This window comes from Crocuta crocuta, unplaced genomic scaffold (assembly GCF_008692635.1).
Source record: "Crocuta crocuta isolate KB4526 unplaced genomic scaffold, BGI_CrCroc_1.0 scaffold26, whole genome shotgun sequence".
Taxonomy (NCBI): Eukaryota; Metazoa; Chordata; class Mammalia; order Carnivora; family Hyaenidae; genus Crocuta; species Crocuta crocuta.
Window position 1 is genome coordinate 11,708,285 of NW_027532249.1, and position 13,964 is coordinate 11,722,248.

At 34.4% G+C, this 13,964-nt stretch overlaps 1 protein-coding gene across 4 annotated transcripts in view; it reads left to right on the forward strand.

Annotated features, from left to right (window-relative positions):
* The window catches only part of YES1 (YES proto-oncogene 1, Src family tyrosine kinase), a 77,074-nt gene extending 68,213 nt beyond the window's left edge, over positions 1-8,861 (forward strand). For all 4 annotated transcript variants that reach the window (XM_077778148.1, XM_077778149.1, XM_077778147.1 and 1 more), the window contains exons 9-12: positions 167-243; positions 1,595-1,748; positions 4,268-4,399; positions 5,694-8,861. In XM_077778148.1, the coding sequence (XP_077634274.1) occupies positions 167-243; positions 1,595-1,748; positions 4,268-4,399; positions 5,694-5,902 (572 nt within the window). In that variant the 3' untranslated portion in view covers positions 5,903-8,861. The remainder of the gene's footprint in view (positions 1-166; positions 244-1,594; positions 1,749-4,267; positions 4,400-5,693) is intronic.
* The last annotated feature ends 5,103 nt before the right edge of the window (positions 8,862-13,964 follow it).

Genomic DNA, 13,964 nt, shown 5'->3' on the forward strand with positions numbered 1-13,964 from the left:
TGCAAAAAATATTAATAATAAATATTTAATAAATAAATAAAGTAAATAAATAAATAAAATAAAAAATAAAGAATAAAGCTTAAGTTTTGTATTTGGAGATAGGGGAATATTTGTTTCAGACCTAATTTAAAATTTATTTTCCATAGTATTTTTCTGTCTCTTACAGGGAGCTTATTGGATTTCCTGAAGGAAGGAGATGGAAAATATTTGAAGCTCCCACAACTGGTTGATATGGCTGCTCAGGTATTTGTTTATCTGTACATGTATCAATTTGAATTGAAAATATACATAACAATATAATCTTAGTAGAAGACTGTTGTTTATATAATGAAATCATGGAATTTTAGAGTTGAAAGGAACATTAGGGATAATGTAGTCTAATTTATGTTACAGATGGTGTCTGAAGGCCTGTGGTATCTAACATGCATATAACTTACTAATATTAGAACTAAGCATGTAATTCTCAGTACAGTGCTGTCCTGTGTCTTACGGCCTTTCAGAAACATATGCATTTACAAGTATGAAATCTGTATGTATTTGTATTTCAGCAGATAAATTTTAAGATGAGTCATTGCTATTCCAAAGAAAATATTAGAAATCTAAAGGATGTGCTGAACTTTTTATATAATATAAAAACAAGAATGAAGATGGCAGTGTTCACTTTAAAATGGGATAGTTTTACTCTTCTGAAGTTTTGTTTTTATTTTATTTTTAAATTTTATTACCATGTGGTAGCAATTTTATATATTTTAAAAAGTTTTTTCTCTTTAAGTAAAGTTAACCCTATATTACATTAGTTTTAGGTATATAGCATAGTAATAAAGTCTGTACTTTATACTGTGTTCACCGCAAGGGTAGCTGCCATCTGTCACCTTAGGATGCTATTACAGCAGCATTGACTATATTCTCTATGCTGTGCCTTATATTCCCATGAGTCTTTGTTTTTAAAAATGAGTGAGAACTATTAGAAGTTTTTTAAAAATGAGTGAGAACTACTAGAAGTTTCTATTCAGGGGCACCTCGGTGGCTCAGTTGGTTAAGCATGACTCTTGATTTCAGCTCAGGTCATGATCTCACGGTTCATGAGTTTGAGCCCTGCATTGGTCCCTGCACTGACAGCGCAGAGCCTGCTTGGGATTCTCTCCCCACCCCCAACTCCCGCCCCTCCCCTGCTCTCTTTCTCTCTCTCAAAAATAAATAAATAGACATTAAAAATTTTTGGTGGGGGGAAAAGTTTCTATTCAGCATTGCAGTGAGTGTTCAAGACTTTATTGGCCCAAGTGGACATGTTGGTTATAAGACTCCTTTCTCAGTGAGCATCCAGATGTCCACAGTATCTGACAGTTTAGAGAAAGTATACAAAGAAATTGACTGTGTGTGGCATTAGCATATGCTAAGCCTAGTCCAGGGTCCTGTGTTCAAGGCTCTTAGACATGATAGTAGGGGTCAGCACACCCTTTTGTAAGGCCCAGATGAATGCTTTAGGTTTTGGGGGCCACATGCATCTCTTGTTTATTCTCCTGCTCTCCCTTTTCTCACTCCCCCTCTCCCTCTCTTTCTGTCATACATCTTTTTTTTTCTTTTCCTTTCCAAGATTGCTGATGGTATGGCATATATTGAAAGAATGAATTATATTCATCGAGATCTTCGAGCTGCTAATATTCTTGTAGGAGAAAATCTTGTGTGCAAAATAGCAGATTTTGGTTTAGCACGGTTAATTGAAGACAATGAATATACAGCAAGACAAGGTAAAATTACTTTTTAATAAATGCTTGTAACCTAATGTTCAATGGGTTTTCTTACCATTTCGAATATTCAGGGTTTTGCAGAATAAGAATAGCTCTAGGTCTGCTCAGAAGAGTCATAGAAACATTGATCTTATTCATAAAGTTATATATATGATGCCATGACTTTCTGATGTTATTTCCCTCAGGAAAGAATTTGACTTGGTGTTCTTTACATTATAAATATAACAAGCAGTACACTCCTGTTTTTACTACTTTTGTCATGCCAACAAATAAGAAACGTTTTAAAATTCCTTTTTGACAGGCTTCAGAAACATCCAGATTTTTCTACACTAAGGATCAGAAGAGGTGTTTTTGAAGTTAATAAATTGAGAAATGGCATACAGTTTTATAAAGGCCTTGGAAGCCATTTCTGCACCAGATTTACAATAATTATTATATAGAACATTGTGATAAATAAAAACATTTGGAAGAGTAACACTATATAGAGGGAAGAGAACTTGTAAAAATTAATATAAAGTTGATTCTTCTATTTTGTGTCTGTCTCTCTAAACTGTCATTCAGTACATACTTAATGAACATACAGTAGATGCAAATGGAAAGTGTGGGTTTTTGAATACCAATTCTGTATCTTATTGCCCAGAGATTTCAACTAAGTTATCTAAACTTTTTGACTGTGTTTCAGACTCCGTACTTCTGAAGAAGCAGGTAATACCTGCTTTTTAAGATTGTCATGAAACTTCAGTGAAAGTATTGTGCCTGACATTACATAACATAGTAGATGCTCAGTAAATGGTAGTTCATATTTTAATAGTCTAAGTAGACATATACATAAATAACTATAAAGCAAGTTATTGTGTGACTAATGTCAAGAGAGTATATGGAAAGTACTATGGGAAAAGAAAGAACAGGAAGGACTTCCCAGAGGTGATGGCTCAAGAGCACGGCTTTAGAGAAAGAATAGCTTTAACAGGCAGAGATTGAGTAAGGTCCAACACAAACCACTGTATAGGTTAGCAGTCCGGCTTGAAACCTTCAGTGACCCTCCATGCCTACCAAGAAGGGTGCCTCGGTGTGCCACATCTGCTACCCTCTAGTGCCAGCTTACCTTCAACAAATGTTTGTCCTGGACAGAAGGACACCGCTTACCTCATCTCAGCTTACTTTCAACAAATGTTTATGATAATCATGAGGGCATGGATGTAAGAGGGCATGATTTCTGCTATCGAGGAGCTTACTGCCTAATGTCTAAGACCAAACTGTAAACAAACTATTGCAATACAATATAGTATTTATTTAATAAACATACCAGAAAAAAACCTTTCTCAGCTATCAACTATTATTTCATGAAAGAAAGAGCATGTTAATACTATACAGGTAGGAAGGACAATCTCAGAATAAAGGACATTCCTATAAATAATTTTAGCTTTGTGAATTGATACATGATCCTTTTTCTTTCTTCCTCTCTCTCTCTTTTTTTTTTAATCAGACTGTGACTTTTTATCAGTGACCATGTTAGTGCACAAACCACTGGGAACTGTTGCCTTAAACCAGGTTCTCAACGAGGGGTGATATTATTTCCCCAGGGGACTTTTGGGAATGTGTTGAGACATTTTTGGTTGTTACAGCCAGGAGACTGCTACTGGCATCTAGTGAGTAGAGGCCAGAATTACTGGTAAACATCTTACAGTGTACAAGCCAGTCCCCCACCAGACTTAACCAGCCCCAAATGCCAGTTGTGCTAGGTTAAGAAACCCTGCCTTCAACATAAGGCTTTCTTTTCAGCCTCTATACCTTTGTGCAGTTCCCTCCAGCTAGAATATTTTCTTCTTCTGTAATTCTTACCTATAAGAATTCTAACCATTCTTTAAAGATTAACTTCGCTGCTACTTTTTAAATGAAATTTTTTGTGACTGCTAGTGAAAATTAATCTTCCTTTTTTCTGAATATCTGAAGAACTATTTTACAACATTGAATATATACATAGATATATAAGACACCTGTAATCTTATTTCCACTCTGAAGTGGCTAAGATTCACAAAGCCTGTGTTTTTATGTCTCCCATAATGATTAGCAAATGTCTTGTGCATAAAAAGCATACTCTGGTATCTGAGTAAATATCTGAATAAATTAACACAGTCTTTTAAAATTAGAACTCAACAAAATATGCCCTCATCAACATTTAGCTATAGCTACTAGGTGCTAGACTTCCTTAAAAGTAATAGATCCTATAATTATGTTCTTAGTTGCTTGTTAGAGTTTCTACCTCTATTTTCTTGAACATTCTAACCCCGCCAACATTTCTCATTTTTATGTTATTGCTTTATCTTACCAGGAGGAAATGTTATTTACTTTAATGTAAATTTTACAAGAATTTCTTCCCACGTATTTTGTACTTTTGAAAAATTTGACACTGATGACACAGTAAAGATATTGACAGAAGATTAGCCCTGCTTATGCTGTATTTACACAAGAAGATTTTTAAACAATTTACTTAAGCAAGATTGTCAATGTTGTTTTAGGTGCAAAGTTTCCAATCAAATGGACAGCTCCTGAGGCTGCACTGTATGGTCGGTTTACGATAAAATCTGATGTATGGTCATTTGGGATTCTACAGACAGAACTGGTAACAAAAGGCAGAGTGCCATATCCAGGTAAGTTGGCATTTCATTTAGGTCTTGGTTATGCCAACGTACTTAACTAAAGTTTATTAGGAAAAAAAAATATATATATATATATGGGCCAGAAATGCATTAAAGTCATTTATTTCTTTCTTTTCTCCCTTCTCTTTCTCACCCCCTCTCTTCCCCACTCCTTCTTTTGTACTTTCCCTCCGTCCCTTTCTTGTCTCCCTCTTTATTTTGGCATTGGATGGACAGCATCCTATGGGAATCACAATCCTTGAGATTGGGCAAATGAATAAGTTGCACCCACATTCACCTCATCTTTCTCTGTTAGGACATTTTCCAAAAGGGCCTTTTCTCTACTGTTCTCTCAGATAATAAGTATATCTTAAATATCCTGAGTCATTTCCCTAACACCACTCCCAGACCTCCAATAATTGAGGGTATGCTTAGCCTATCATAACACAGGGTGAGCTACTGATGGGGGCAGGATTGCAAAGGAATACAAGAAGATAAATGTGTATAATAACTTGAAGAAAGGCAAACTCGTGATAATAAGGAAACTTTCAGGGAAGTGCATTGATATAGTTACATGGTTAATATGTTTGGCAAAATCAGGACTAGAACTTTGGTTCTTCCGAATTTCTGTTTGGAAGTTCTTTTAGACATTATCTTCCCACCATATCCCTCATTAACCCAAATTTGCTTTTTGTTAACTGTTAATATCTGAAAGTATGGGGTACTTTGAAGTAGCACTCTAAATTCTCATTACTCAGGGGCGCCTGGATGGCTCAGTCAGTTCAGCGTCCAACTTCAGCTCAGGTGATGATCTCATGGTTCATGGGTTCGAGCCCCACATCGGGCTCTGTGCTGACGGCTAGCTCAGAGCCTGGAGCCTGTCTTCAGATTCTGTGTCTCCCTCTCTCTCTGACCCTCCCCTGCTCACACTGTCTCTCTCTCTCTCTCTCTCTCAAAAATAAAACATTAAAAAAAATAAATTCTCATTAATCAAATGGGGTTGGCTTTTGAAGGCATTAGTGTTAAAGTAAGATTTTAGGTGGAATGAAAAAAATTAGACCTGTTGGAAGGCAGCTGTGCTCACCACCACCAGTGCTGGCAAAATTAGACCTGTTGGAACAGGCTTGCATTTTCTACCATCTTCTTGATATACTTGACGTTTAAAATTTACTTTATTTCATTGTTGAAAGAATCTTCGCTAAATAAAATTACTATACCTTGAATCAGTTAGTGGCTAGGGGATATGTTCTGCTTTGCTAGTGGAGTTTGGGATCCCTCTTTTTAATGTTTGAATCTTCTGTGTTAGGTATGGTAAACCGTGAAGTGCTAGAACAGGTGGAACGAGGATACAGAATGCCTTGCCCTCAGGGCTGCCCAGAATCCCTACATGAATTGATGAATCTTTGTTGGAAGAAGGACCCTGATGAAAGACCAACATTTGAATATATTCAGTCCTTCTTGGAAGACTACTTCACTGCTACAGAGCCACAGTACCAGCCAGGAGAAAATTTATAATCCACATAGCCTTTTGTATGCCTAAATCTGCCAAAATATAAAGAACTTGTGTAGACTTCCTTACTTTACCTACAGGAATCAAAAGAAGAAAGTCTTCTTCATTCTGCATGTTTTTAATGGTAAACTGGAATTCCAGATATGGTTGCACAAACCACTTTTTTTTTTTTTTTTTCAAGTTTTAAACTCTGAAATACCAATTATGAATCTTCCAACTTATATCAGGGTCCAAAGAAGTATAGTTATGATATTGATGAGAGTGTGAGTGATAATGTAACAGTGAAGAGCAGCAGGGCTACTTCTTTATAAACCACTTCCTTTCTTTTATTTCCCAAACTCAGAATTGTTAAGAGAAAATTATGTATCATTATAGACAAAACTTGGGAGATAAAAACACTTCTACCATAATAAAATCTAAACTTAAGGAACTTCATGGGACCAAACAATTCCATTCCACTTTTTAAAGATTTCTTGCATTCATTGTTCTCAGAAGTTTTTTCTAAGTTGAACTGTTAATATGCAGTCTTAGTACCTGCTTTCTTTTGCATGGAAATGGGCCAGGTTTTTAGAAACAAAAAGGAATATAAACAGCATCTAAAACTTGATGAAATGTTAGACCACAGTAGTGGCATTTGAAAATGTAATGCACTATGTTAATACTCACGGAACTGGAAAATAGAAGATTTTTACTTTAATCATTTTCTGAATAGCTCAGTTTAGAATAATGATGGTAACTAGGAAGTGAGTTAATTTTTTATAATGTTGCATTGATTTTTTTTTTAAGGCAACATATAATTGAAGTCATACTGTCCAATCCAAGGGGAAAGCTTTTAATCTTTAGATAGCATGAAAAAATAAGACCTGGCATATAAACAGTCCTTTTTAAAAAATAGACTGGTACTGTGAGAGATTTCTGATATGTACTTACGGTGATGGGTGCCACAAATATGAAATATCACTAGATCAGGGACTGGAATGCACTTTTGCTCTTACTGAAAATAGATTGACAGAGAGGAAAATATTTAAAAGAAATATGAGAAAAGAAAATGTGAAAATTTTACAGATGGGATGTTATACTTAATATTAAGGAGTGACAAAATTGCTTTGCTGGCACTCACAGCTCTTCACTTCTCTGTTTTCTGAGATTTTAAGAGTTACAAGGTATGATTAAAACTAATCTTTCTTAACAAACACTAAATGAGTGTTACAGCCTCAAATAGCTAATTTAAGGCTTCCCGCTAATTCCAATGATAACAGCTTTTATGCAAACATTTTAGAACTCCAGTTTTCAAATCCATGTTTAAATCTGCATTAACTTTTTAAATATACTTAATAGTGATCTTCTCTTCCCTTTTAGAATTCAGTTGACTTGGGGAGGGGAACTTATTGAGAATAACAACAGTGGTGAAAGGGGGGACAGTTTTTTCCATTCAAAATGTAGAAATAAAACTCAAGAATTGTATGATTGACTCAAAAAGAAACTCCAAAATATGAATTTGAATAGCAGCATTGTTGGTTTAAGTGTCTAGCAAAGGAATTGAATCTGATGAATTAAAGTCTGGTATTTTTGTTTTTGTTTTGGTATTGTGTTTTAAAATATTCTCGTTTATAGTCACACTTTTAATGCAATACATCAGGTTCCCATATTTTAGAATTCTTTTTTTCTCCTTATCAACATTCATTTTAAAAAAATGGTTGAATCTTTAAACAGTGAGAAGAGTGAGCTTTGTTGTGTTTTACTTGACCTGATCACAACTCCTATCTGCCAGCTCCACAGTAACCTTGAAAACCCAGTAGTCCCTAGCTGGTTTTAACTGCCATCACTTAACTGATTTAATCATTAAGTTTAAAATTGTGTGCCATGGTAACTGTTGAAATTCAGACCATTTTAAAATGTGACAAATGAGCTTCATGCAAGTTGGTAACAGTTCTGGTACTAAAAATTGTGGAGGTTTCTAATGTTTACGTAACCTGTTTAGTATTGAATTCCTCTTCCAAGAGGGTCTTCTTAAGAAGAGACTGCTGTCATTTACCTTGAACATCTACAACCGGGGACATCAGATTTTTAAAGGGCTTTATGTGAACTATGATATTATAATTTTTCTAAGCTTTTTAAAGAAGATAACAAAATTATGTACTAATTGTGTTCAGAATAATAAGTCAGGAAAAGTTGATGGTATTCATTAGGTTTTAACTAAATGGAGCAGTTCCTTATAATATCAATTGTATAGTAAGGAAATAAAACACTAACTTAATGTGTATTCAGTTTAAATGGTTATGTATTTTTAAATTGCCAAGAAAAATAAAACAACTTTGTACATTTGAAGATTTTTTTTTCCAGCAGCTTTTCATCTTCAGTGTCTTATTGTGGAACTTAACCCTCACCAGAAAAGGAAGTTGGCAGAAACAACCTCCTAGCACACTTTTTAAATGAATAATGGTAGCCTACAACTTAATATTTTTATAAGGTATTATAATATCATTTTGTGGATAATTGAAATAAAAATTTTCATTGAATGTACCCACTTATCTTTTTAGCCACTATTCATATTTTCTGTTTTTTTTAAATTGGTATTTAAAGCATATTCTGAATTTGTTCTTCCCATTAGAAAAAAAGTGTTCAGTTACAACTCTTGAGTAGAGTTAAATGAATTCTTTATTAAATTCAGATCATTTTAGAACTCATTCTATCTCTTTAATTTTCCATGTCAAGTGAGTGACATTTTCACAAGTTTTTTTTTTTTTTTTAATTATACCAGTTAATGTATCGTACAACAAAACCTAAGTAATCTGAGTGAAGCTATTCACAGTGAACCTGTGTGAAGGATAGAAAATAAAATGACCACTTTGACCCTAAAGGACTTGATTTTCTAAAAATGAGAAATATGTGAGTCTTACTTCTGTGTGTATTTTACTCTTCCTTTATAGGTATAATGAAAATAAAATTATACTAAATTATGAATGGCCAATGTAAAGCGTTTATTTTCAATAAGGTAATATTATCTTTTGCTGTTATCCAAAATAATTAGCTTTGTTTTTCTCTAATTTCAGAACAGTAATATTTAATCAACAAACATCATTTAGTGAACATTTATTAAATATTTTTATACAGTAAAGTAATAGTTCTTCAGTTTAAGATTGTTTTTCTAGTTTGCTGTTTGTCTTTCATTAAATATTTTTATATAGTATAGTAATAGTTCTTCAGTTTAAGATTGTTTTTCTAGTCTGTTTGTCTTTCAATTTTGCATGTAATTTTTTCACATTTGAGTTGTACATTATGTATGTTGTAAAATCTACTATGCTTAAAAAATCCTTTACATCCCAAGATTAAATATTCATCTCACCTATCATATTTTATGCTTTTCTTTTTTACATTTCTCTTTAATTGATTTGGAAGTTATTTGGGTCTAAGATGTGACTTAAGGATCTGGCATGATTTTGTCCTATATAGTTAATTTTCCCAGCACCATTTAATGGTTAAATCTGTTCCCATCCCTTTCGTTTGGGTCCTTTATTATGCACATACCTACCACATCTGTTTTGTTCAGTTAACTTGCCATTCTTCGGTCAACATAACTCCTTTAATTTCTAATCACTTGGTAATGCATTTTAATAATTGAATAAGTTACCTTTGCTATTCCTTTTTTTTTTTTTAATCTTGGTATCTTGGCAAATTCTTGATGAAGTTTAGATTTTATTTTTTATATTTCCAAAAAATTAGGTTAGTGTTACATTATGCTTATAATTTGGTGAGAAGTAACATCTTTCAAATCAGTCTCCCTAGCCCATTTATGCAGATCGTAATATCTCTTAGTAAAGTTCTTCTAAGACTTTTCTCTGAGCAGTTGGAAGCTGAGTCTCATCTTGTCTCATTATACTGCTCTAGAGATGCCACCCCAGTGCTCCTGGAGACCAAGTCCCCACTTTGTTACAAGAGAAACCAGCACGTAGAGGAGGAAGGTTATACATCAGTAGCATTTGTTTCCGTAAATTCATCTCTTCTCCAGCCCTTTCCCTAGTTTTTCCAATTTTTTTGTTGTTGTTTAAAAAGTTTAGTTTCTGTCACCAGCAGCCACAGTCCTGATTAATTAATGTTTGTTTTGTCAATACAGACGGGAGTACTTCTGATTAAAATAAGCAACACGTACCTGGCAGCACCTGTTTGCCCTTCCACACCACATCCACTCTGCTGGAAGGCCAGCCTGTACTCTGTCATTGGGTCCCCTCATTATGGATTCTTATTGGGGTAAACCTGTAAGGAGCTCTAGCAAAAGATGGGAGGAAACCTAAAAGGTCAAGATAATAATTTCCCAATATCCTCTACCTGAGTGAGATTGATTGTGCTGGCTATATCCTTTGATCAAAGGATCCTTTCAACATGGCATTTTAGAGAGTGATAACCCCACACCTTATCTTTTTATGTCTTAGGAGTATCGTGCTTCTTATTTTGGTTACTGCATTAATCTTGTGATTCCCTCTTCAGCCTGCCACTTTGTAAATATCCTTGGTTCATCTTAATTTGAGTGTGCTGTTTCCACTTTCCACTTGAGACCCTGACCGATATTCCTCATACTACTAACTGTATAGTACAAAATAGGAAACTTAACTTTATAACCTTAAAGCCACAGTTTGTACAAAATAGTAACATTTTTGGTAACAGTACCAACATACAATATTGAATATTAACAGTTTGTGCAAAATAGTAACATATTTGGTAATAGTAACAACATACAATATTAAATGTAAAACTACAATAAGACATTAACCAGAGAGAACATAACTAAATTTTTTAAATTGAGGTACAGTTGACATACAACATTATGTTAGTTTCAGATGTGCATTATAATGATTTGATACATGTATATATTGTGAAATGATCACAATTAACATCTGTCACCATAGTTACAGAATTTTTTTTTTCTTCTGATGAGAACTTTGAAGATCTCTTTAGCAACTGTCAAATATGCAGTATGGTACTAATATAGATGCCAAGCTGTATATTACAGACTCTTCACCCACTTCCATCCCCCACCTCTGGTAACCACAAGTTCCCTGTATCTGTGAACATGGTTTATTTATTTATTTTTATATTCTGTATATAAATAAGATCACACAGTACTTAACTTTACCTTATTTCACTTAGCATAATACTCTCAGGGCCCATCCCTGTTGTCTCAACTGGAAAAAATTCATTCCTTTTTATGACAGAATGACATCCCATTCAATATATACATTTATTCATCCATCAATGGACATTTAGGTTGTTTCCACATCTTAGCTATTCTAGATGTTGCAGTGAGGGGCACCTGGGTAGCTAAGTCAGTTGAGCGCCATCTTTGGCTGAGGTCATTATCTTAGAGTTTGTGAGTTTGAGCACTGCATTTAGTTCACTGATGTCAGCTCAGAGCTGCTTCACATCTTCTGTCCCCCTCTCTTTGCCCCTCCCCTGCTCACATACTCTCTCTCAAAAATGAATAAATGTTTTTAAAATTATTTATTTTTTGTTTATTTTTGAGAGAGAAAGAGCATGAGCAAGGCATAGACAGAGAAAGAGGGAGACACAGAATCCGAAGCAGGCTTCAGGCTCTGAGCTGCCAGCACAGAGCCCGACAGGGCTGGAACTCATGAACAATGAGATCATGACCTGAGCAGAAGTGAGACACCCAACAGACTGAGCCACCCAGGTGCCCCTAGAAGGAGTTTTTAATGCTGCAACAAACATGGGGATGCATATACTTTTTTCTGTTAATGCTTTTGTTTTCTTCAAATAAATACCCAGAAGTGTAATTGCTAGATCATATGGTAAATCTATTTTTAATTTTTTGAGGAACCTCCATACTGCTTTCCATAGTGGCTGTACCAGTTTATATTCCCACCAACAGTATATAAGGGTTCCCTTTGCTCCACATCTTTGCAAATACTTGTTGCTTCTTGTCTTCTTCATAATAGCTATGCTATCAGTTGTAAGTTGATATGTCGTCGTGGTTTTGATTTGCATTTCCTTGATGATTAGTGATGTTGAACACCATCTTTTCATGTATTTATTGGCTATCTGTGTATCTTTGGGGAAAAGCATCTATTCAGATCTTCTACCTATTTTAATTGAATTATTTGTGGGGTTTTTATATTGTTATTAAGTTATAGGATTTCTTTATATGTTTTGGTTTTTAATCCCTTATCAAATATATGACTTGCAAATATTTTCTTCCTTTTGGTGGGTTGCCTTTTCATTTTGTTGATTATTTCTTCTTGGATGAGCTTTAGTGTTTGTTCAGAATCTTCCCTTATTATCATTTTAATGTTTGTAGGATCTGTATGGATAATCTCCCTGATCTTGGTAATTGGTGTCTTCCCCCTTTTTCTCATTAGCTAGTGGTTTTTTGGTTTTAATGATTTTTCTCAAAGAACCAGCATTTTGTTTCATTGGTTTGCTATGTGTACACACATCAGTGTGTTCTATTTCATTGATTTCTGATCCTTACTAACTGGATTTTATTTACTTTGTTATTTTTGTGGTATAGTTCCTCTTCTTTTTCTAGGTTTTTTTTTTTTAAGATGGAAGCTTAGATTGATTTGAAATTTTTCGTCTTTTTTGATCTGAGCATTTAATGCAGTAAATTTTCCTATGTGTGCTGTTTAATTGTTAACATATATGGACATTTTCTAGATATTTTTCTTTTATTATAGTTTATTTCTGTTTTGGTCAAAGAACATACTTTGTATAATTTCAAACTTCTTAAATGTATTAGCTGTATTAAAATTCTGTTTTGTAGCAGCACGTGGGTGGCTCAGTCGGTTAAGCATCTGACTTTGGCTCAGGTCGCGGTTCATGGGTTCGAGCCCCGCACTGGGCTCTGTGCTGACAGCCAGCTCAGAGCCTGGAGCCTGTTTCAGATTCTGTATCTCCCTCTCTCTCTGCCCCTCCCCTGCTCACTTCCCTGCTGTCTCTCTCAGAAAAAAAAAAAAAAAAAAAATTCTGTTTGGTCGCCAAAAATATTCTACTTTAATGAATGTTCTGTGAGTACTTGAAAATATTACACATCTTGGTTTTGTTAGCTGCAGTTTTCAGTAAGTGTCAATTTGGTCAAGTGGATTGATAATATTGCTTAATCTTAACTCATATTGCTTTTCTATCTGTTATTTTTGTCAGTTACTGAGAGGAATGTTGGAATCCTCAACTATAATTGTAGACTTTTCTATTTTTCCTTTTAGTTCTTTTTTTTGTATCATGAAGCTCTTTTTAGGTGCATATATATTTAGGATTGTTGTGCTTCGTGATAAATTGACCATTTTATCATTATTAAGTGTCTCCATTTATCCCCGGTAATCTTCCTTTGGCTACAAATTTCCATCTGGTATCATCTCCCTTCTCCTTGAAGAGCTTCTTTTAATATTTCTTCTTGCACAGATCTAAAAGCATTGCATTTAAAAGTTTCTGCTTGACTTCCTTTTTGAAATATGTTTTAGTTCAGTTAAGAATTCTTGGTTGATCGTTTTCTGCATTACTTTACCAGGACTCTTTACTGTCTTCTAATTTGCATTTTTTTCTGACAAAAGTCTGTTTTCTTCAACTTTATTCTTTTGTATGTAAAGACCCTTTTCCCCCTCTGAATTTTAAAAATATAATCTCTTTATTCTTGGTTTTCAGCTATTTATTTAGGATGTGCCTTTGTATGACTTTTTTTTTTTTTTTTAAGTTTATTTCAGAGAGAGTTAGCATGAATGGGGGAGGGGCAGAAAGAGTGAAGGAGAAAGAATCCCAAGCAGGCTCCATGCTGTCCGCTCAAAGCCCGATGCAGGGCTTAAACCCACAAACTGCAAAATCATGACCTGAGCTGAAGTCACACACTTAACCTATTGAGCCATCCAGGTGCCCCTTGTATAACTTTCTTAAAGGTAATTCTACTTGGGATTCTTTGAGATTCTTAATTCAGTGGGTTCATAGTTTTTGGGTTTGTTTTTTTTTTATACCTTTTATACTTCATTATGTTTACATTTTCCTTTTTCATCTTAGTGTTTTTATCTGGCTATTAGGACTATTGTATCTGTTTCTATTAAACTTACT